The following is a 23521-nucleotide window of genomic DNA, read 5'->3' as shown; positions in this document are numbered from 1 at the left end:
AGCTACATACACAGTGGAAAGCTTTTAAACACCATGATGGCCAAGAAATCTTCACTGCAATTGTAAAGAAATAGACAGAATCAAACACATTTATTTGAAGACATTTGATATACCATTCAACCGCCAATTACAATGTAATTTCACCAAAACACAGACCCTCCAGAGATCATGTCCATTTTATTTCATTAAAGTTGCAGGTGATGAGACTAAATCAACATTGTCTTGGGAGTACATTGGCTACGTTACATAACTTGCTGTTAACCTACATTTTGTCTTTCTTTCAGGTTGCTGCCACCAGCTCTTGTGTCCCAGTTTACAGTCAAGCTGTGCCTGTGATGGCCTACATACGAGGAGGTACCAACAAAGTTTTGACAAAGCTTGGAGGCATGTGAAACTGTGCCCCAGTTCCTTTTTCCACAAATTATTTTCCAGAACTACAGTAGTGATGCTCTCCATTTCCCTGGGAGTGACAGGAAGTACTGTATCAGATGATGTTATGCATTGTTACCTCCCAATCTTATGTGAATGTAGTGTGCCATTAATGAATGATCAATACTTTTTTTCAAACCATAATCATATGGTCAGATGAATATTTAGAATAACAATGTCTAAAAATAGTCATCAAATGAAATATAGATCTTTTATCTTCAGAACTGCAGAGATTCGTACCTGTCCCATTTTGTGCTGTGGAGTCATGTTTTACTTTTATTTGAGGTAGACTGTTATGAAATATCAATTTGTTAGAAAAATAGCCATAGAAAGAATGTGGTATTACCAAAGTGGTATTACCAAGTGGTATTACCAAGTGGTATTACCAAAAGGACACATCTCACAGTATCATGTAGCACCTTATGATGCCAAAATGTATTATACAACCATAACTTACAGTCCATAATTGTTTTAAACATTGGTTTTATAATCTAGTACAATGATTGGTTGCCAGAGTTGTTGTTAGATGAGAGAATGATTCAGATGCATCATCACACAGAAACTCTCTACTGTACTGCAAATGTTCTTCCTACTGCTCCATGGTGTGCTCTTCCTGTTTGCTTGTATGCCTAAAGTGCTGTGTGTGCTTCCAGATGATGAGTCAGTAGAACTGTAATGACCAGTGGAACAAAAAACCATGTTTCTCTTATGACAACAGAGACCTCCCATCGCCTTCATCCCTCCCTGGATGGGTTGGCTTCTATAGTCCTATGTTCCAAGCCTCTGGTGCTTCACTTGTGGGAAGGCCACATGGACCAATGAGCTCAGCCGACTCTACGTTTGCTCTTATGTCATAATGGACAATAGCTTCCATGGTGACGGTAGACAACGGAGAGCAGTCATTGGCTGTGGTTGTAAATGAGGGGAGGGAGAGGGAATGGCCGGGTGAAACTGCATCATGAGGATGATTTTAGTGCAGTGTTGTTTGTTCCTAAAAAAGGTAGCAAAAATGTTGCTACTAATAACATTGATGACCACACAGTTAAAAACAACTGAGGATGAGTGTGAAGCCTCTGGTTGAGTCTACTGGCAGAAATAGGTTACGGATTACTGAGGGGCAGATGGACAAGTCCACACTGTCTTATCAACTATCAACTATAAATACACATCCTCAAAGACCAGCAAACAACATAAGCATCCATGAGCAAATGAGCTTCTTCAAAATGCCCCAAAACAAAAAAGTTGTATCAAATTCCCTAATACTGTAACTGTTCACTTTCATAGTTCCACTCTAAGAAGGTCAGTCAAAACCTTGAGATAAAGTTACACTACGATGACACCATAAGTGATAGTTCAGTTTCCATTCCTTTGTCAGTGACAGGGTTGTTTTATGGAACACAACAGTGAAAACAAAGGGACTTCCTGTGACAAACATAATGACACGTCTTGGCCCCAGGCCAGAGGTACCATGGGCTAATCACTAGCTAGCTCAGGGTGTAACATAATATCTTGGCAGTGAGATAAATGGCTCTCCTGCTACATTGTCTGTGTCGAGGGGTCTTATGTTTGACGTGAGAAGGTTGTGTTCCACAGAGTTTAAGTGCAAAGCATGTTTACTAACACTAAATGTTCAAATTCCATTTAAGTGAAATTAGTTAGTTGGAAAATGCTGGAACTCATTTGGATGCGAAACATGCTATAGTGGATTCAAGTTCACTGTAACATTCACTGTAAAGGCATGTGTCAAACTGCAGCTTTGGATAAGAAACTAGGTTATGCAATCATCTGCAAATACTTCGCCAGAGTGATCTTATCAGCAGTTGTGTCGTGAACAGGAGAGACAGAGTGGGCAGGAACTGTTAGATTTGATCTGGCTGCACACAGAAAAGCCTAAGCAACAAAACTCCTGTTGACAGCTACACTGCAGTTGTGACCTTTTTAACAAAACATGTATGACCTGCATGAATAACTGGATACAAAAGAAGTTCTGTTAGGAGGCATTGCCAGAACAGTAACATCTGTGTTTTTCCTTTTATTTACATTGGATGTCTTCTAAATTCATCTAAATAAGTTGTGTTGTGAAGTAGTTACATGAAAATGGCTTCTGTAGGGAAGTAAGAGTTCACTAAGAGACACAGTAGACTGGGAGGGGCAAGAGGGACTGCCTGCATGCAGTTGTTGTTAGTGTGTGTATGTGTGTGTGTGCACATACAGCGTGTGTGCTTGTGCATGAACTAAATGTTGTTGAGTAAGCCATTATCATCTCTCCACTATGTGCAACTGATTTTAGTAGCACACACTTGGATGCCCTGCTGTGTCAATGTCTGTGTGCTGGCTAGCTTCAACACACTGGGTTCTCCTGTTAGTGTGGTCACATGTACCTCCATGTGAGGCACTGCAGAGGCATGCAGTCAGTGAAGAGAGGCCTGCTCAGTCCAGTACTGTCTGTTCTCTCCGGCTGTGTGGCTGAACAAATCTACCTCCCTCCTCCTCTCCCTCCCCTTCCTCCCTCCCTCTCTCTCTCCCTCCCCTTCCTCCCTCCCTCCTTCTCTATCTCCCTCCCCTTCCTCCCTCTCTCTCTCCCTCCCTCTGTCTCCCTTACTATCCCAGTGCAGCTGTCAAAACACAAGCAACAAAGACTCTCAACACAACTGCAGAGGCTGAATGCTCTCTTACTGACTGCTACTATTTGCAGGATTGTGTGTCATCTGGGTATCTAATTGGCAACTTGTACTGTCTTGAAGCTTTAAAACATGTTTTTGTAAGACAGTAAGTGCAGTACATGGACGTTTTAAACTGTTGTAAAAGACAAGGTGCAGAGAAAACTGGAGCATGGTCATTCACCGATGCTAACAACATTTTGTATCTGCCTTTATTGACGAGATGCTAAAGTCTTAACAACAATTAAATGTACTGTAAAATACATCTGCTAAACAGCACACGGTCACATCAGCATTGTGGTCTGCATTACTTTCCTGACATCTAGTGGTTAGAACATGTAAAGAATACCAGTGGACATTTTTAGTTTGAGCTTGAGAGTTTTAGCAGTTTTTTCTTCATCGTGGATTTAGTAAATCAACAAAAATTCTCTTTTTGAGAAAAGACTCTTTTCAGATTATATGGGCAAGTCCCTGTAGTCGTTTACTTTACCTCAATTCTCTATCCTTCTCTCAGTCTCATTCAAAGTGAGAGGGAATATTTAAAAGGTGACTATTTTGTGAACAGTTAATGTTTACCCCTCTTACCATGGAAAAATCATCATTTGCATTTACCTTTGGCTAACCATTAAAAAAAGATCCCATATAAAAATACCTTTGACACATGTTTATAGTGTATGAATTTCATGTGTCGACAAAAAGTATAACTCATAAAAAATTACATGTGGAACATTCGTGACCTTTAGGAAGTTGAGATACAATAAAACAATTTTGCTTTGCTTTTGATTTGGCTGCATCAAGTTGCTTTATAAAGACAAACTGCTAGACTTTGTTGTTAATATAAATTTATGAAGTGAGAGAAAATGCTACTGTCTCCCATCACCTCTAGCAACACTAACAAACTTAAAACCTCCAAAAGGTCAAGAACTGTGAAATATGTTTATAGTCGTAAATAAAAACAGGGATAGACAATGTAGTTGATTGTAAAATGTTTGATATGATCAGCTGGATGATTGGCAAAGCAAGCCAAAATAAAAAATATTGTTGTTCCCATCAGTTGAAGAACAATGACAACCGCTGCTGTTGGCACCATGCATCCTAATTAATCACACATGATCAATGCATAAGACATGACTCAGTTACTGTACAGGTGATTGTTGTATTACATAGTACAAGGTGGTTGTATATGTGTAATTGAACCTACTTTTTGTTTTATTACGTCACAAGGACACTATCAAAGAGTTGAAATTTGTGTCCAGGAAGAAAATCTTTTTTTCCGGAAGCTAAAACCTCAGTGTATAAAAAAGAGGACTTTGGTCACAAGCATGATTGAGTCTTGTGAGTGATGTTCCGAACACACTACTGAAGAACAGAGACTGGAATGCCAGGGGTCTTGTTCATCACGCAGGTATGTAGCTGGTAAAAAATATGTGCTTTCATGACTGCTGTGGTGATGATGTACTACTGCTTTGTCGCATATAGTTTTTATTTGTGAAATTCAGAGGATTGAGGTAAGTACTGCCTTGTCTAATGTTATTTTAGGGTAGTTAGGTTCAAACTGTTGTTACTCCAGGATAAGGCATTACAGTATACCAAGTTTAGAAATAGAGAGAATAAAGAGCAGGAAGTCTATATTTGCACTTTATTTGAAATAGTTGATATTAGGTGCTACAGTAAAATAATATCTAACGTGAACATAAATGCTCTAGCAAATGCTGCAGTCTAATCGGTGATTGCAGTACACATTAACAGAGTCAGATGACACTGTGTGTGACAAGCTGTAATTTTACACAGCTGCCTAGAAACATGTCTAATGGAATCCCATAAAATAAGGCATAGTTGATGTTGTGTGCCACTGTCTTCCCCCAATACAAATTGGAGTTCTCCCTCAAGGTCACTTCCACTCTGATGTTGACAGTGCTTGAGGACTTACTGTGGAAATGAGCAACCTAAGAAGAAGTCAATCTTTGAAGAGCCTTTCTGGGGTTCAGGAGAGGTCATGGGTGGCATCTTCTCTTTGGGACAAAAAGAAGTCTGTCTCTCAGCTCGTACAACAGTGAGTGTGTTGCAGAAAATCACACACTTGACACTCAAAACTGGATGTTCACGTTATGTTAATGCTAACATTTATGTTTTAAAGACATTATCTGTTTCCCCACAGATACCAGAGCTGTGCAGAGTTACGGATAACTGAATCAGCTGAGGTATAGGACAAGTTACTTGATAATAAATGATATGATAAATGGGTTAATGAATACATAATATCCTTTAAACGATACAAACAAACAAACGTCAGTGGTAGACTGCAATGTATTTGACACAAAGCAGTTTTGTATTTATTTGTTTGACTCCCACTTTTTTAGGCATCTGTGTTGAATCGGTCCAGTAGATATGAAGACTCAGAGATCAGAGTGGACTCTCTGGGGGGCCTAATGAGAGCAGGGAGATCAGAGGAGGCTTCCATCTGTCCAGAAGCCGATCCATGGACTATCTTCCCCCGAAAGAGCCTGTGGGAACCAGCGCCCTGCGGGCCCTTTTTGAGTCGAAGGTCACCCTGCGGCAGGACTGTTCCAGCTCCCCTCGACTGAGTGTGGCTTTGTCTGCTAGTAACAGGGAGGAACAGTGCCTCCCAGTGGTGAAAAGGGCTCATAGCCCTGCAGGGACTCCAGTGAAGAAAGACAACCCTCCCCAGGTGGATTTGTGTGTGGGTGTTTGTATGTTCATGAAAGAATCATGATGCTGTGGATTCAATCTTAACGCTGATTGCTGATCATAACTCTAGACTGTTGATGATTCACAGCGTGTTGTCCAGGCAGAGAGGCGTAGACAGACCGTAACTGGTGTCCCGGAGTCCTGTGTCAGGGGTTCCGCAAACTCACAGGGTGAGTAGTTACAGTGCTACATTCAGCATGTGACATGATAGGTCTGGTGGTACAGGGGTTGGCGGGGTTCCTCCAAACCAATGAGGTCACCCTTTCTTTTTTAGGAAATGGCTTAAGTCTCCTGCAAATATATACAAACAAGAAATTGTGATCAAATTAACAACCTTTTTTCATTTCTTTGAAGACAGAGACTGTTTTACCTGATTTGGTTGAATTTTGAACTTGGGTTATGAAGGACTGGAAACAGGAAAGTTAGTCTTTGAAATTAGGATATTTTTATTATATATGAATGAACAGAACCCATCCATGGTGGAGTACACAAACGTTGAGGGCATTTTAAAGTCATTCACATCCACAGATCTACAGAAGCTGCTTTAAGTTCCCACAGAAGGAGAATGTGACGGCTGTGGTGACCATGTTAAAAATATCACAAGATAACCCAGACATTGCACGGTTTCAACACACCATAAGAAAGGAGAGAGAGCGATTGGTTGTCCAGCAGCTCCTGTTCCCTGGCCTTGAGAGCCCCAGGTTGCTATAAAAAGAAGCGGATGTGGATGTGTAGACACATAACTATGCTCTGTGCACACATGCTCAAGACAGAAGGCCGTCACTGACATTTATGACCATGACAAAGGTACAAGCGCTTTGAGCCATGGGGGGACACACTTCTAGAAAACTGTCTTTGACTGTTTGACCCCATGATGCATCTATGAGACCCGAACAGTTCTTCTGACAGGAATAGGATTGACATAGAGATCCCAAAGATCGGAGGTTGACCCTCAGTGACAGTAACAGCTGAGTAATGGATAATAGATCCCATAAGAAATTGTGTATCCCAAGAAGTCAAAGAAATCACTCATACTTTTGGCTGACAATACAAGAAAATGTATTAAGGAATAACTTCACATTCAAGTTTTGAGCACTATGTAAGATATGTGAGTAGCTATCGTTTCAGTCGTAAAGTGGTTGATGCATTCGCCAGACTATTATTAAAACCACTGTTATGATAGGAGGCATACTTATTAATAGAGAAGGTGTGCAATCAAGCATGGACTCTTTGACACGCTTATCGTGTGTGTGTGCGCCACTTGACCAAAATAGGATCCTCACTGAGGAGTTGAAAGTGTTTTTATTGTCTAGTCCTCTGGGCACCTAGTGACATCAGTGGTCCCTCCCTGGGCCTGTTATAGGAGGTGACAGTGGAGCATTGGGAATGGGCAGGGGGGTGACCCCGTCTCTATGACTAACAGAAGTGATTGACTCAGCCCAGGGAGCAGCCGCCACCCTCCCTCCCAAAATAGCCAAAACATCCCAGTGGTACAACGGATCTGATAAAAATCAGCTGTCACTAGGACCACAGGACTAGAGAGAGGCACAGTGACCTGACAAGCAGACAGATAGAGGAACGGAAGGAAACGGTCTACTGGGCTAGCAGCACGGGGCCATCTGAGAGCCAGAACAGGAACTTTATCTGACCAACAGCGACTGAAACGGTTTTTAAGTTAGAAAACAATTATTACTTCGCTGGACATTACTTTTGTAAGTACTGTCAATTTTCATATTTATTTATATTCATATTTATTATTTATGTGTTTGAATATGTGATTTTGAATTGTTGTCTTAGATTAAAATGGCAGGTATGTTGTTTGGTTAGTAAGAAAAGCTGTGTTGGGAGTGGTAAATTGTAATTTTTGGATCGGGAGATATTCATTGTTAGAATGCACATCGCAATTATTCCCACATTGTTCATGGAAAGCATTTGTTGCCTTGGAAAGTAACACTAAATAATAACATAATAATTGTAAGATGTGACTAGATTGTTCTTCACCTGAATCCAGGACTCCTCATGTGGAGGAGAACACAACACAAATTAACATAACATTTTGTGAACTATGAGGAAAGGATACGGTCATTTAAAAAATATTTTCTTTGTTCTATACTTCAGGTGTGTGTCTCTGTCTGAGTTTTAAGAGTTAATAACTAAATGGAGCCTCCCAAGGGGCCAGAGACAAATGTCTTAACTTTTATTTTCTCTGGTATCTTTACGATGTCCTAAGTGAGCATCATTTCTCAGCCCATAATCCTCAGACATGTAAGGAATGAGGGTTCAGAGAACAAGCTCGACCAATCACTGGCTTTCTCTTGATGACCAATACATTTACATTGTAACACCTCTGATTATAGATTTGAATTAGGACAGAGATCCATCTTACATTGTGAACATTAACAGTGATAGTTTTATAGTACATTACTCAGTCATGTTGAATAAATAAATATGATAACCAGAGTTACATTTGTTTTCAAAAACATTCAAGAATACTAGTGTTTTACATCATCGCTTTGATATTGATCTAGTTCTCCTTCAAGTAGACTTGACCAAGTTTGTTAAGTGTGTTTTTGATTATAGTCTATGAATGTGGCAGCAACAGAAAGCAGCTGAGGTGGCTGAGAGCAAATACCAACCGTATTTGACAATCATTTGGACAGCTGTCAGCAGCGTAAAAAGCTGTCACATTGCTGTGCCTCTTATAGCTCCCCTCCATTCCTGTGGAGGAGAGAAGGGATGAGGAACTCAACAGACCCAGGGGACAGACCAACCCCTTTGAAATATCTATGAAAATAACTGCCCCATCCTAAAAAACCTTGAAGATGACTATGCTACTTACAGAAGTTCTGTTATGTCTAAGTGCAGCTACAGTGCCTCTATAATTACACACATGTTGTGTGATTGGTAGTTGTGAAGACTATACTGGTTTTCACGCGGAGCAATAGTATTCCAAACTGTTGCATTGCATATTTTTTTATGATACATGGGGTACTATTTGCATCTCCACAGAACTTAATAATGATAAGCATCAACAACACGCGTGTGATTGTTTAGCGTTAATTGATAGGTTGACCCCTAAGTTCTCTGGGATGAAACCTCTACAGGACTCGTAGGGCGTAATGTTGGTTCATTCTGTCTGCTCACCCAGCTATGAAAAGGCTTTAAGTCCGGACTCGTGAGAGGCGCCAGCTAGCTAGCCTATCCTTTTGTCTGACGAGAGCTTACTGCATGAAAAGGGAGGTATGTTCGAATCTGTCTATTAGTTACAGCTAGTGGGCCTATGCAACAGGTCCAAGCTGCTGACCTCTCAAACCAGGCTGCAGGGCTTAACCCCTGTTGTTTTGATTCTTATAACAGGTTGAAAAATATGTATATACTAGACTGGATTGGCAGTGTACAGCCAACCATCCAAAGTATTTATTTAATTCTGATCTTCTTTCACAGAGATAGTAAAACACCAGTTGTTTCATCACTTATGTCTCATCCTAAATCGTAGAAGGTGTTCAATCATAAACAAGGGTCTATGACAGGACTGGTGGCAGTATACTGGAACTATGAGATTGTTCACTTTGTTACCCACAGCAACAGACAGTAGCATTCTTTTGGTCAGTGGTGATGGCACGATGGAGGTGAGGTCACACAAACAAAACAACCAGGGTTGCTCCAGCTGAGCTTGCAGTTGTTGTTTTTTCCTGGTCTCTCTGGCTATTCCATGGTATGCTATGTGTTGAGGGGTGAAGGCAACTGGTATGCTATGCAAGGCCATTTGTCTTGTTGGCTAAAAGGATCAAAGCCTCTATTACCCCCTTGTTACCTGGTTGGTCTCACATTGGAAGTTGTTTTTAAGGTAAACAAAGTATATTTAACTTATGTTGATTAATTATTAAATGCAAAGCAGAAGTACTGTAATTAATATTTCACAACATTTAGACAAAATAAGTTGAGACATTTAGTGTTCCTGATAGATTTCTTTGGTTTGTTTGTGACTAAATATGTATCCTAACTGTTTTGTCTTGTCTGGTCTGTACAGCACGTATTGCTGTGTCAGAGAACACAGCAATAGTTTCCGTAGACACCATAGTTTCCACATGCTTAAAGGAATGACAGAAGATAAGACACATTGCAACACAATTCTGCTATATATACACACTGTGCTGATGCCAGAGAACTGTTTTAGTAACCCTCTGCTCTGCATACCACGGGTAACAAGAATATTTTGTCACCACAGGTTACAAGACTGTTGTCTTATCATTCTGAATTTGGCCTGGGTTCTAACAAATATCCATGCACAGAAGCACATATTTGTGCCTGTTCATACAGTATACGATGATTCACTCATGATATAAAATTACATGTGTCTTTTTGTTATTATTCAAGCATCGCATAACAGTCACAGAACTGTACTTTAGGATACATCATAAAATCCAAACAGCAGCTCAGTAATCAATTGTCTCTGCTCTTGCAGATGACAAGAGGCATCTGAAATTGACCCACGCAGACACCCCATCAAGGCCGAGCCGTGAGAGGAGATCCACGTCTGCCTCAGTGAGAGACAGATCAGCTCTCTATCTGTCAAAAGTGGCAGCTGCAGACTCCACGGGAGGATCCCCACATCCAGTGAGTGCATGACCTTCCTCCCATTCCTTGCCAGTCACTGAGGTCAAGTGTATATATATAATATACACTCTGCAAAGTTTTTTTCAATGTTATTGAGCATATGATGACCACTTTCTTTTTTGTTGTTGTAGTGGAACTGTTTGTTAAACATTCTACATGTCCATGTCATTTTTATGTAACTGGTTAACAAACAATTTAGCAAGTATGAAACAGTATTGCAGTGTGATGATTAGTTGAACCATACGTGTTTGTTTTTAGGAATTCAGTAGTTCGTCAGAAAAGAAGACTAAATTAAGCAAGGTACTGTACAGTATGCATATAATCCCTTATTAGACTAACAAAAGTGTGTGTGTGTGTGTGCTGTGGACTGAATATAACTTTTGTCAACATTTGTCATGAACTGGAGATTCAGAATTTAAATTATCAGTATCCAAACACACATGGAACTAAACAGGGTAGGTTTTATTGCTTAATAAATGTTCACTGCGCATCCAGAGAAAAAAAAAGATTATCTTTAGACCCCTAGTTGGCATTGTCTATTACTCGATATCACTTGGCAACAAGGTACATTGTTGCCCTCTTCATCCAATGGGGAAACTCGGTTTTGATCAGAACACAACTTGAAAGCTTCTGCAATTTCGCAAACAAAGTACTACTACTACTACTAAAGCATTTGTTAAAATATCACCTTTATTTCAACAATGTCTACATCTCCAATCGTGGAACACTTTTAACCATTTTTGCAACCAAAACATCAACTCCATAGAGTACTCCATAGTGTTGCAACCTAAACTACTAAATGATGCTTCGTGGCTCAGTAGTTCCACATAACACTTCGCTGTTCTACTAACCGTTGTGAAGTTTTTCTAACCTCGGATTGGTGGAAGATAGTTTGCTGTGAAGTACATTCATCCATCTCAAAAAGGTAAATTATGTCATCAGTTTTTATGTGCATGGCTCTCTAATATTTTGTCAAAATAATATACTAATACTGTTTTATAACAGAATGAAAATTACAATAACACAAAACCCCTCCCCTCTCTGTTTTCATTGGAAGATGGCAGACGTAGCCAAGCAAATCAGGGTTTCAGAGGCTTCTCATGAAGAAGACGACCTGTCTTTCCCTCCACCTCCCCCTGTACCACCCCGACCTCTAAACTATGAAGAGTCTGCAAACAGCGCACCCTTACTTCCTGTACCCCCACCCAAGGAAACCTTCTCAACATTCTACCAACAGCGACAAAAGAATGAGTTGAAGAGGCTGTTTAAACACATTCACCCAGACTTAAAAGGAAACCTCAATGATGTTGTTGATGATGAGCTGGTGGAGGCCCTACAGTCAGAGATATCGGCAGAAGATACAGGGTATCAAGGCGAGGTGCAATCCATGAGGTGGATCTTTGAAAACTGGACACTGGACAACATTGGGGACCCCCATACAACTAAGAAGCTGTTGGAGGAGGAGAACTTGCAAGGTGGAGATGTTAGGGGAACATCTTCCATGTTTGAGCATTGCGAGATGGATGACACCCAACACAGATCAAGGGCATTTGCTGAAAGGCAGGTGTCTGTGAGAGGGGATGTCAGGACATCCACATGGTTGTTTGAGACCAAGCCTTTAGATATCCTGAATGAAATCAACCAAGAAAAAGGTGAGATGGTGGAGGCAGTGCTGAAGGAACCCATCCAAGGAGGAGATGTCAGAGGAGCACGGCTACTCTTTGAATCCAAACCACTGGACGCCTTAGGCCACTGCTGCTCAGTCGAGAACCAGAACTTCCTCAAGCTGAAGTCTGAGCTCCAAGAACAGAAGGGAGACGTCCAAAAAACGGTCAAGCTCTTCCAAGCAGATCCCTGTTGTGCCATTAGAGACAACAGTGGAAACATCCATGAGATCAAGTCAATCTGTAGAGAAGAGATCAACAGCAGCAATATCAGCACTGCTCGCTGGCTCTTTGAAACTCAACCTCTAGATGTCATCAGAAAAGACACTTCTGCTGTAAAGATCATTCAGGGGATATCGCTGGAAGAAGGGCAGAGAGGAGGCGTAGATAGGAAGAGGTGGATGTTTGAGACTCAACCCTTCCTCAACACCCAGGAAGGCATCGAGGAAAACAAATTCCAGGGGATCGTGGACGATTTTGTAGGAGAGGCTGATGTTGAGAACAAACGAAAACTCTTTGAGACACAACCCTTGGCAGCGCTGAAAGGGGAGTGTACTTCCACAAACCAGGAAAAGGAAGAGATCCTAGGTGGTAATGTCAAAACATCTTTGTGGCTCTTTGAAACTCAACCAATGGATAGTTTGAAAGATAGCTATGAAATTGGACATCTAAAGAAAGTGTCGCTTGCTGAAGATGAACAAGGAGAGGTGAAGGGCAAAAAGCAACTGTTTGAAAACTACAATGTCAGAAAAGAAACATCGGTCAGAGAGCTTGAAATTGAAAAGGGGGATGTCAAATCTTTTAAACATCTTTTTGAAACAATTCCTCTTAGTGACATTATCCAATCTGAAGAAGTGATGAATGGAAAAAGTGAAAAAGACATCACAGTAGGGAATGTCAATGGTAACAAAGAATTGTTTGAATCTTCACCCTTGTATGCCATAAAAGACTCTTCAGGAAATTTCCATGAGGTAACAACTGTCAGTAGAGAGGAATCTATCAAAGGAAATGTCCAAAACTGCAAATGGATGTTTGAGACCAAACCGCTTGACCAGTTTCAGGAGGGAAAGGGGAGCATGGAGGTTATAAAAGGGATCACTAGACAGGAAGACGTAACTGGAGATGTGAAGATGGCAAAGTGGCTCTTCGAAACTCAGACACTAGACTGTATCCATTCAAAATTCAACCACGAGGCACAAAATCCATTGGTGCAACAGGATGAGTTTCAGAAAGGTGATGTCAAGACCTGCAAGTGGTTTTTTGAAACCCAACCCATGGACATTTTGTCTGACAAATCAAACAAGCTCCAAGATAAAGAGGCCATAGAAAATGCTAACGTTAAATCCTTCACTTGGCTTTTCGAATCACAGCCACTGGACAGTATCAAAGCTGGAGATGAGCATAGTTTGAAATTATGCAGCACCATTCAGGATGGTGTAAAAGCTGAGGCTGGAGTGAAAACTGTGAAGCATCTTTTTGAAACAGAAACCTTGGATAAAATAAGGAAGGACACAGACACAGAACAAGATGTCAGATATGTCAGCCAGATAAATGTTCAGTCAGGAGATGTATCAAGGGTCAAGGAAATCTTTGAGTCTCAGTCTCTTGATGAAATAGGTACAGAAGCTGAAAGCATGTCCGACAGAGAAGGTCAGGATGAAGACATTCAAAAAGGATCCGTTCACAAATTCACCTGGCTTTTTGAGAACCGTCCCATCAACACGATCACTGAGAAAAAGCTAAATGGAACAAGCATGTATTCTGTCAGCGATGATGAGGCTGGCGATGTACACAACAAGAAGTTCATATTCGAAACGTTCTCTTTAGACAAGATCCAAGAAAAGCCTCTCGAGGACTCATCCTCATCCTTGGACGAATGTGAGAGCAATGTGGATGTGAAATCCAGCACGATGCTGTTTGAGTCTCAGCCTCTGTATGCCATCAGAGACAAGGAGGGACAATTTCACGAGGTCACCACGGTCAAGAAGGAGGAAGTGATGAGTGGCGATGTGAGAGGTGCTCGGTGGATGTTTGAGACAAAGCCCCTGGATTCCATCAAAGCAGAACAAGACATTTATGTCATCCGTGCCGTTACCCAAGAGGACGTTCTTAAAGGAGATGTCAAGTCTGCAAGGTGGAAGTTTGAGACGCAGCCTTTGGACACTCTCACATGTAGGGAGGAGCCTTCAGTCAAGGTTGTGGAGGAATTCGGAAAACACAACGTGCAGCTTAACAAACAGCTCTTTGAATCTGAGCAGTCCGCTCACAAGAAGTATGTCCGAATGGTCAGTGTAACTGACGTCCAGCAAGGAGATGTCAGAACGTCAACCTGGCTTTTTGAAAACCAGCCTATTGACAGCCTGAAGGGAGGAGCAGAGGAGCATGGCCCCGTGAAAACTGTCCACAGAGAAGACAACCAGAAGGGAGAAGTAAAACGTTGTACTTGGCTGTTTGAATCCCAGCCTCTAGACAAGCTCAAAGAGGTTGATGCCACCTCAGCCCATGCTGTTGAAGAGAACATACCAAAAGCAGATGTGAAGAGCACCACCTGGATGTTTGAAACAACACCACTGGATAAAATCACTGTCGGTAGTGTGGCAGACAGTCTCACTCGTCTTTTTGAACTTCAATTCATTCACTCAAGTGGCATTGTTATAGAGGCAAATGAGATCAGTAATGTTAACATGGCAAAATACCAGCTCATTAGCAAAGAAAACATAGAAATTCTGAAAGAAGAAAGGGTAGAAGGTAACATTAGAAACATCATGTTACAGTTGTTATGCAAACCAAACATGGAGCCAAGGATCACCCTTCTAAGTGAGGGTGAACAGGGTAACATTAACACCACAGTTTTGGAACTTCCAGTCAATCAGCCATCTTCAACTATCAATCGAGATGGTGACCAAAGAATGCAAAACATTGCCAAGATGATTGAAAGCCTGTTAGTTGAAAATAATATAATGAAGAAAGGAATTGTGATGCAAGAATCTGCCAGGGGCCAAGCAGAGATGACTGTGTACAGCCTCTTCTATCACACTGAAACCAGAGCAGAATCTCAACACATCACAAGGGGCGATGTGAAGTCCACTATTGGAAACCTTCTAGCCACTGCCAATAGTCAGAGAACCTCTGTTTCGTGTAGACTCGATGAAAATGAGAAAGGGAATGTGAACTTGTACAGGAACTGCATCGAGAAAGGAGATCTTCAATACCTGAAGAGTCTCCAGAATGAACCAGAGGAGAGTGATGTACTTGACCTTGGAGCAAAAGAACAGATTGAAATCCTGCAGGGAGATGTGAAGGAGGCAAAGAGAATTCTCTGTCAGAAAAAACAGCAAGTGGAGCGAACAATTTCAGATGTCCTGCCAGGAGACGTGAAGAACGCCAAAAAGGTATTCAGCTCGGAGGGTTCCATTGACCTTGGCATTGAACACTGTGTTCCAAAAGAAAACATAATCCGTGGGGATATCTCATCAGCCAAGCAACAACTTGGACAGGCAGTGAAGCAACCTATCACGGTGGAAAAGGAGGAAATTGTAGCTGGTGACATCAAAGCAACACTACAGTCCTTAGAGCGGGCAAAGAAGCAAAGCATGACTGTGGAGCGGGAAGTCATCAAACCAGGAACCATATATGACATTGACTTATCAGCTCAAGGTCCAGAACCGGAGGATAATGACTCGCTGAACTTCAAAGAAGAAATAGTGTCAGGAGATGTGAAGGCAGCTAAACAGTCCCTCGAGTTGGCAAAGAACCAGAGCATGCGAGTAGAACGGGAAATCGTTGTTCCTGGCAAAATCTACAACGTGAATGTCTCATCACAACAGCAAAGCTCAACAACCTTGACACAGTCTACATCTTCATGCACCTCCAGAGGTCAGCGGATCACCACGACTTTTCGAAAGGTCAGTGACACAGAAACAAAAAAGGGAATCCATGAGGGAATTGAGTCTTGCCCTAAGAGAGCAGTGTCCAAGAGTGCAGACGTAGTGAATATCTGTGTTAGTGAAGATGCCTCGCAGCAGTCCAACACCATGCCATCCCAATCTTGTGTTAAATCAGAGTATCATGTTGAAAACACTGATGAAGAGACAGAGGCTGAGGTATTGAGGGGAGATGTGAAGGCTGCTATTAAGTCTCTTCAGAATGCTGCAACAGAGCAAAGGCTTCTAGACAAAGAAGATGTTATAAGAGGTAATATGCAATTGGCTTTGCAATCTCTTGAGAGGTCTAGTGTAAATGTGTCCAAAGGAGACTTTAAAACTGCAATGATTTACAGGAATTCAGGTAAAGCTTACTCAGGGCCAAGTAAGAAAGTGGATTCTGAGACTGTGCACAAACAAGGTGTTGTAGTATCTATGCCTCCATCTGACACTGAATTGTCTCCTTCGGTTTCAGTAACTTATGGAGAGCCACCTGCCATGACAACACTGAATTCAGATCCTGTCACTCTTACTCACAAAACGGAAAACACACCTTCATCAGAAGACCAAAGGCCACCTCCACTTCCCCCCAAAACAAGTGACAAATCACAAGAACACAAGAAACCAGCCCTACCGCCCAAACCGCAGCGCTCAAAATTATCAAGTGATACAGCACAGAATATCCCTTCTCTTTCGAAAGCACCTTGCCCTGTCAAAGTTAAATCGCAAACCCCAGTAATCCCTCCCAAAACAAAACTGGAGAAGTCTTTTTCTCCTTCCACTCCACGTGAAACATCGGCAAATAAAAGAGAACACAGACAGGATTTACCACAGAATGACCATTCAAGAGAAATGAGCATTCTAAAAACCACCAAAGGTGCAAAGCAAGGCTCAACACAGATCATTTCAAACAATGATACTCAAGTTTCCCGAGATTCAAATACACTACACTCTGATAGAAATGTACATAGGAAAGCATTAGAAGACATAGTGGAACTACCGGTATGTAAAACAAACACAGACAAGAACCTGACAATTGCAAATTGCAATGAATGTGTTATGGATAAAAATGAGATTCAGAAAATAAATGCAGCAGAAGAGATCCGAATGTGTATGCAGAGCTATGCAAATGATAGTTGCACTAAAACAGAAATAAACATGGGCTTTCAAGTTGCTCTCCAGAACTTTGGGGGAAAGGATAAGAACACTGTGGACTCATTCCCTGTTTCAGCCAAAAAAATCCATGCAGAGAAAGAAACTGTTAGCCAAGTAAAGAATCAGAACAAATCCTCCATGCAACAGGATCCACAGTACTCAAACACAGGTCAGCAGGAACCGGCATCAGCCATCATCGCAAAGAGATCTCCATCTATTCAGAATAGCAGAGCTGGTGAAGGACAGGTAAAAGCTGTGGACAAAGTTGTACTGAGGAAGAAGAAAGCGAAGAAGGAGACGGAGGGTGAACGACGACAGAGGCTGTCTGTCCACAAGGACGAAATTATGAAGGGAAACGTGACAGCAGCAATGGAAATCTTTGAAAATCTAAGGAAACGGGAGGAACTCAAGACAATCTTATCCCAAGTTCAAGAGATAGAGGGGGAGACTAGCACTGTTGATGTGGGTTCCTTAAAAACATTATTTGAGAATGTTCCTGCTTGGATTGTCACTCCACGTAGAACTGAAATGCAAAGTCATTCGAAGAGGGAAAAGAAGGTTGAAAAAGAGTCATTGAATACTGAAATGGAAAATGCCTCAGTCGAGGCTGCGTTTGTAGACCTGGAAAAGGCAAGCCATGAAATAATGAATCTAAAAGAGCAAACCTTGGCAAAACTTATTGATATAGAGGAGGCAATACGGAAAGCCTTGTATTCTGTTTCCAACTTAAAATCTGAGGCTGATATAGCAGGGTTGTCAGGACTCTTTAATGAATCCTTGAACTCTGAGCAAAGTTGTCAAGCTACTCAAAACAACATTCGGAAAATTAGCATTGTGTCCAGCAAAACTAAAACAGAAAAGGTTAAACCAACATCAGAGATAAAAATGAAAGGATGTTCAGGTCAAGCAAAAACGTTACAAGAAGCACCTGCTCAAGTACTCAACACGCCTCCTGTCAAACAATGCATGAGCTCCCCATCCTCACCATCCTTCATCTCCATTCACTCTGCTGCCAGAAAGCATCCAGAGCAATCCACGTCCCCTAAATCCTCAACTTTCAAGACAAAAGCAAAGGGGTGCCCTCAAAGTTGCAATGGAGTCAATGCTGATGTGGACCAACTCACTTCCTCTCGATCCTCCACCCAATTCAGCAGTCCTGTGAGTCCAAAACGTAAGGTCAGCGTACTAGAAGTGCAAACTGTCCCGGAAGCACCTGCTGGATTAGTTGGCACAAAGACCGTCAGTGAAAAATATGAAGAGACAGATTGTTTTGGTAACAAATTTGTCTCCTCCAAAACGTCTACTTTTGTCACCAAGCAGTCTGAGACTAAAACTGCCCCACTCTTTGAAGTAGTCTCCTGTCCAACAAGATATGAAGTTATGGCATCCCCTTTAATACGAAGATCTGGACACACCTTTACAGAGAGTGCTCAGTCCAGTGTCAAAGAAGGAGGAACTGTTTTTGTAACATTTGGTCAACAAAAGGCTGGGAAAAAGTAACATTTTGTGTTGAAACTTAGAACAGTTTTTCTTGTTTTATCTAATTATTGTGAGGTACAATTATCCCTTTTGTTTTCATGTCCTTTGAATAATTTATCTTAGTGAAACAATACATTCTATTTAATAAATAAAAAATACATGTATTAACATACATTTTATAGATGTTTTTTGTTGCTTTTTATACTGCATACATGGTTTTGAATGATGAAACCCCCTCTGTTGACTGTGTTATTGTGTAAATTATCAAATAAATGTCTTATACAATTACTGTGTTTGAAATTGTATATCTCATACTTGCTTTATAAGTACTTAAGGTTCAGTACATTACACATTTTAGCTGTCTATCAAAAACCAGTGAAAAACAATGCTTGGTACTACATCATCCTTAGGAAAAGGTGTTCACTCTCTGAAAAACAAGCGTATATCCTCATATACCATCTTTAATAAAGTACTTTCAAACTGTTTACTTGCCCATTTTAAAGTATTAAATAATTCCCAACTTTGCTCTATGCATTAAGAATGTCATTACACATTTAGTAAACATATTTCTCATTTCAATGTTCCACTGTATAATGTCAAATTCGAATCATGAAGTTGTTGCCATCAGTTTCAGTCACCTGCAAAAGAGATGTGTTCAGCCTGTTTGACACCTGTATACCCAATGGAGAGAATGATGGCCAATAATCTTGTCCTCCACTACAACTGCTTTTGCTGTAAGCATTGTAAAAAGAAGCTCAGGTGAGATTATAGTTTTTTTTCTTCCAGTCTGCAAATCACTCTTTTCTGCAATGTGTATTAAAATGCAATCAACTAAGGGTTATTTGACAAATGCATCCAACACAATTCAATATTTTTTAACTGATTGCCTTCTGTACAATTGTAGAGGCCTAATAATTAAACAATTCAATCAAATTCTTTTCATACCAGTAATACAATTACTACAATATGTGTTTTATTCTACTCAACTGCAGCATCAGAAACTACTCTTCTCTTTATGGAGAGTTCTATTGCATTTTTCACTACCAACAACTCTTTAAAACAAAGGGAAATTATGATGAGGGATTTGGCCACAAACAACACAAAGACCGTTGGCTTCAGAAGACTGAAGAAACAGAGCCAGACATGAATGTGACTGAGAAAACATCTAAAGCCAACTTGATGGTTGTTGATCGCTCAGTACAGATCTCTGCAGGGAGGCTGGCTCCCTTGCCACCCAAAGAATCGTTGGCAAACAATGGTACTGATAACAGGAACAAACTGAAAAAGAGCTGGCCACCAGAGAAAAAGGAACCAAGGGCCAGTCCAGCACAGCAAGTTAAGACTTGGCAGAGTGTGTCCATTACTGACCAACAAGCCAAAGAAAAGTCTTGGACCAGTCCTATTTCAGAAAAACACATTGACCGAAATATATCAAAGAGGGACCAGGTAAAGGTCAGAACAGGAGAACAGGATGAAACATCATCTAAAGTTCTGACTCAGAAATCCAACAAGACTTTGTCACACTCAACAGAGATCTCAGATTCAAACAAATCCAAACCATGGAGTGTTTCCTTCAAAAGAACGCTTTTTCAAGAAGACACATCAACAACAGTAGTGAATTTATCTTCCTCTCGTATGCCTACAGGAAAGTCATTCCCCATCAAAAAACAGACAAGAGATCACATTCATGCGACACCACCTGCAATCAAGAAACCAAATTCAAGTTCTGAAGAAAAAAACGACTTTCTTAGTAAAGCTAAAAAGTCTGTCAGGTTTGCCCAAAACACTAATACTAATCTCGATAATTCATCATCCTCTGAACTGAGCTCAGGCGTAAAAACTCAGAATCAAAGAGAAGAACACTCAGATGATGCATCCCTTGAGGTAATTGTTGACAGTAAGAATAACATAGATTTTAAAGCAAGCACAAAAGAGTTTGAAAGTGAAGTGACCCCAAATTCAAATGAAAATAATCCTCACAATACGATGGATGGTTTTGGTAGAGGACAGGTTGATGTTTCAAAAGGATTTCATGCAGATGAGGATATCATTCAGGACAAGCCACAGCCAAACACCCCAGGACAGGTCAACAAAGACAGTATGAGTCTGAAGAGACACACAGTGAGTCCAGGGGAATCCCAAGTTGTCAAGGTAACTGATGATGAGGAAAACAAAGCAGAGCGTTCAGAGGAAGTATCAGATGGAGCTGAACTCTTAGATGTGTCTCATTCAGGAGATCAAAATATGAGGAAAAGTCAACCAGAGTCTGAATTTAAGGAAGTGGTTCCAATCATTTGTTCCAATAATGAAAAACAGCTACAAAATAATGGTCCAGTAAAAGGGTCAGAGAGTGGAGGTCACCGGGGAGTCCAGAGGTCCATCTCTTTAATGGGAAAACAGAATGAAACAACCCAAGCAAAAAGGGGATCCTGGTCTAAGGGGAAGAGCCCTTTGTCCAAACTTTTCATAACAGGTAGCAATGAAAAAAACAACAAGGTTGAACCTACAGAAAAGAAGAAACCAGACCCTAAACCCAGGGGTATCTTAGGAAAACTGTTCCAGTCATCACCAGAGAAAGATACAAAGAAAACTGAGGAAGCCCAGCCAAAGGAGCAAGATGGAACAAAAAGGACTGTTCAGGCAATGGAGAAACTTGAGGGGGTTGAAGGGGTGAAGGAGGATGCAACTGAAAAAGAAAAGGATAGGAGCACATTTAAACACTCACTTCTGGAAGAAACAGAGGTCATAGACATTGTCAGTGAAATCTCTGATTCTGCTCACCCCAATCCATTGACAGGCCTCTTACCCACGCTGGAAGTTTCCACTGTTTTGACTCACCACATAGGTGACATTTTAACACTGGACAAACCCATTTTTTCAGCCTCTGAAGAAATCGACAATGTTACTAATCACCCATTTGGTAATCCTGGACCCCAGTTTCAGAGTCATGAGGCTGAAGGCCATTTACTCATAAAAACAAGCGTGACTAACGACACGTTAACTGAGGACTCAGCTAATTTTAAAACAACATGGGGTAGTGATGCCATTTTGGGAAACAGTCCACAGGAACTCAAAGGTGACATTTTTAAAGATGATTTAAATTTCCTACCTCCCGAGTCATTGTCAATTAAGATAAACACAGACAGCTCTTTCGACCAGTCAAATGAAATCCTTGACTCTCCAGAAGAGAGACAAAATGATGTCAGTGCAGGAATGCTTTTTGAACTGGGTCAGGAAGTTCCACAATACCCCCTCAATCCTCTGGATCTATCACAACCAGAGAAGACAATAAACAGTTCAGGTGACACAAAAGCAATACTTTCTCCAGGTATCGACATTCTTTCAGCTGGTGCTCCCTCTGTTTCTCTCACCACGCATACACTTGATGTCTTTAATCAAACGTCCAAAAGGCAAGATGAGAACAATGGTATTAAAAACGAATCCTTAGAGGGGCATAACCCGACTCTTTTGGAATTCTCTACACCCATTCCACCAAATGTTGACTTTGATATATTCGGCACAGAGCAATCTACTGCCAGTATTATTAAGCAAGATGGAGCAGACATCTCTTCTGGCCCAAGTATCTCTGTAATTCCTGATGACATTTTTGGTATGAACGATAGCTTGACCAATGGAAGTGTTTCCACACAGCAGCCCAGTCAAACCAACCCTAATAGCTTTGATGACTTTTTGGCTTTGGATGACACAGCAAGGTCCCCCCCTGCAGTTCAAAGTGATTTTTTCCAGCATGACATCCTAACATCAGAATCTGTAATATCACCCACGTCTCCCGCTAGTGATCCAAATGCATTCATGGATTCCTTCTTTGATCCTAACAGTAGTGGCAGTAGTCCAGCACCAATAGCGCCTCCAAACACTGCTAACAGCTGGATGGATGATTTGTTAGGCTGATAATGCCAATGATTAAAAAGCTTGTAAATATGATCATCATAAACTAGTCATGCTGAAAGAAACTTAACAGATCATTGATTATATCATTAAAAAGCACTATTGGAATGGTCTAACATCATCAGCTCTTTATTGACAGTTATACAACGTGTTCAAAGTATCATAAAGGTATGTTTCAGTGCATCATTGATTAGGTTGAATTCCAAGATTGTGTTACTGTAATGACTGATTATAAATGTATGGCTCAGCATTCATATTGTAGTTGTACTTGTTTTCCAGTGACATCACTCAAGTATATACAGTGCCTATAACTTCCCTAATCCTATGCAAACCAGTGATAATATACATTTAATTATTGGTTTGGATTTAGAAATATAAAGCACTTACATTAAGTATTGCACTATTGAAATGTCTATCTTAACATACAATTCATTGTGATTGCCTAAAGGTATAAAATATGTTTAAAACAATGATAGTTGCATTTTATACCCAGGGCCTTTTGTTGATTGTTGTTCAAATTAAAACTAAATAGACTTACGTTGTAATATTCAGAAGACATTCTGTTAAATCCAAAATTTGTTATCTAAAATATGTATTTTCAAGAAAAAAAGGCTCAGTTTATTCAAACAATACATACACAGTCTTTATCTGTTTAGCTTGAACCCTAACTTTTTTAAGACAATTGCATTTTAATGTGTTATTAACAATCAGTAATACGTCTGTGTGAAAGTCTTTAAATATATAACCAAACAATTGTAACTGTCAAAATCAACTTACAACTTTGCTTTTGAAATTAAACACGCCATAATAGTGAATTTTCACATTTTGTGTAAATGTTAGCTTTAATGGTCATTCTAATAAAAAAATAAAGTTGACCTATAATGTGTTTAATCAACCACTTTTGTTATGTGATACATGATATGTGAAATAGTTTCTAAAATAAAAATATATGATTTCTGTCAATCTGCCCTTGATA

The 23521-nt window shown here is 40.6% G+C and overlaps 2 protein-coding genes across 4 annotated transcripts; both read left to right on the top strand.

Moving 5' to 3' along the window:
- The first annotated feature begins 5568 nt into the window (after positions 1-5568).
- xirp1 (xin actin binding repeat containing 1) lies at positions 5569-18924 on the top strand. Of its 3 annotated transcripts, XM_084707246.1 has the most exons (5): positions 5569-5778; positions 5887-5968; positions 10264-10415; positions 10674-10715; positions 11473-18924. In XM_084707246.1, exons 1-5 carry the CDS (start codon positions 5569-5571, stop codon positions 18655-18657), a joined length of 7671 nt encoding a protein of 2556 aa, XP_084563372.1. In that variant the 3' UTR covers positions 18658-18924. The 3 variants fall into 3 exon arrangements, with proteins under 3 accessions (XP_084563372.1, XP_084563370.1, XP_084563371.1); XM_084707244.1 differs by lacking the exons at positions 5569-5778; positions 5887-5968 and adding an exon at positions 7301-7510; XM_084707245.1 differs by lacking the exons at positions 5569-5778; positions 5887-5968; positions 10264-10415; positions 10674-10715 and adding an exon at positions 10755-11340.
- Positions 18925-19602: 678 nt separating this feature from the next.
- LOC146271638 (uncharacterized) lies at positions 19603-23374 on the top strand. The gene has a single exon (XM_084707247.1). The coding sequence runs from the start codon at positions 19603-19605 to the stop codon at positions 22546-22548; it is 2946 nt and encodes a 981-aa protein (XP_084563373.1). The 3' UTR covers positions 22549-23374.
- The last annotated feature ends 147 nt before the right edge of the window (positions 23375-23521 follow it).

This window comes from Hypomesus nipponensis, chromosome 10, assembly GCF_054491055.1.
Source record: "Hypomesus nipponensis isolate SF chromosome 10, ASM5449105v1, whole genome shotgun sequence".
In the NCBI taxonomy this organism is placed as follows: Eukaryota; Metazoa; Chordata; class Actinopteri; order Osmeriformes; family Osmeridae; genus Hypomesus; species Hypomesus nipponensis.
This window is presented reverse-complemented; position numbering and strand designations above follow the sequence as displayed.

Excerpts from the sequence above, each read along its gene's own strand:
- xirp1 (XM_084707246.1), top strand. The coding sequence starts at position 5,569 with ATGGACTATCTTCCCCCGAAAGAGCCTGTGGGAACCAGCGCCCTGCGG. Across the intron at positions 5,779-5,886 it reads AGAAAGACAACCCTCCCCAG|CGTGTTGTCCAGGCAGAGAG; the intron begins GTGGATTTGTGT and ends GATGATTCACAG. Across the intron at positions 5,969-10,263 it reads GGGTTCCGCAAACTCACAGG|ATGACAAGAGGCATCTGAAA; the intron begins GTGAGTAGTTAC and ends CTGCTCTTGCAG.
- LOC146271638 (XM_084707247.1), top strand. The coding sequence starts at position 19,603 with ATGTGTTTTATTCTACTCAACTGCAGCATCAGAAACTACTCTTCTCTT.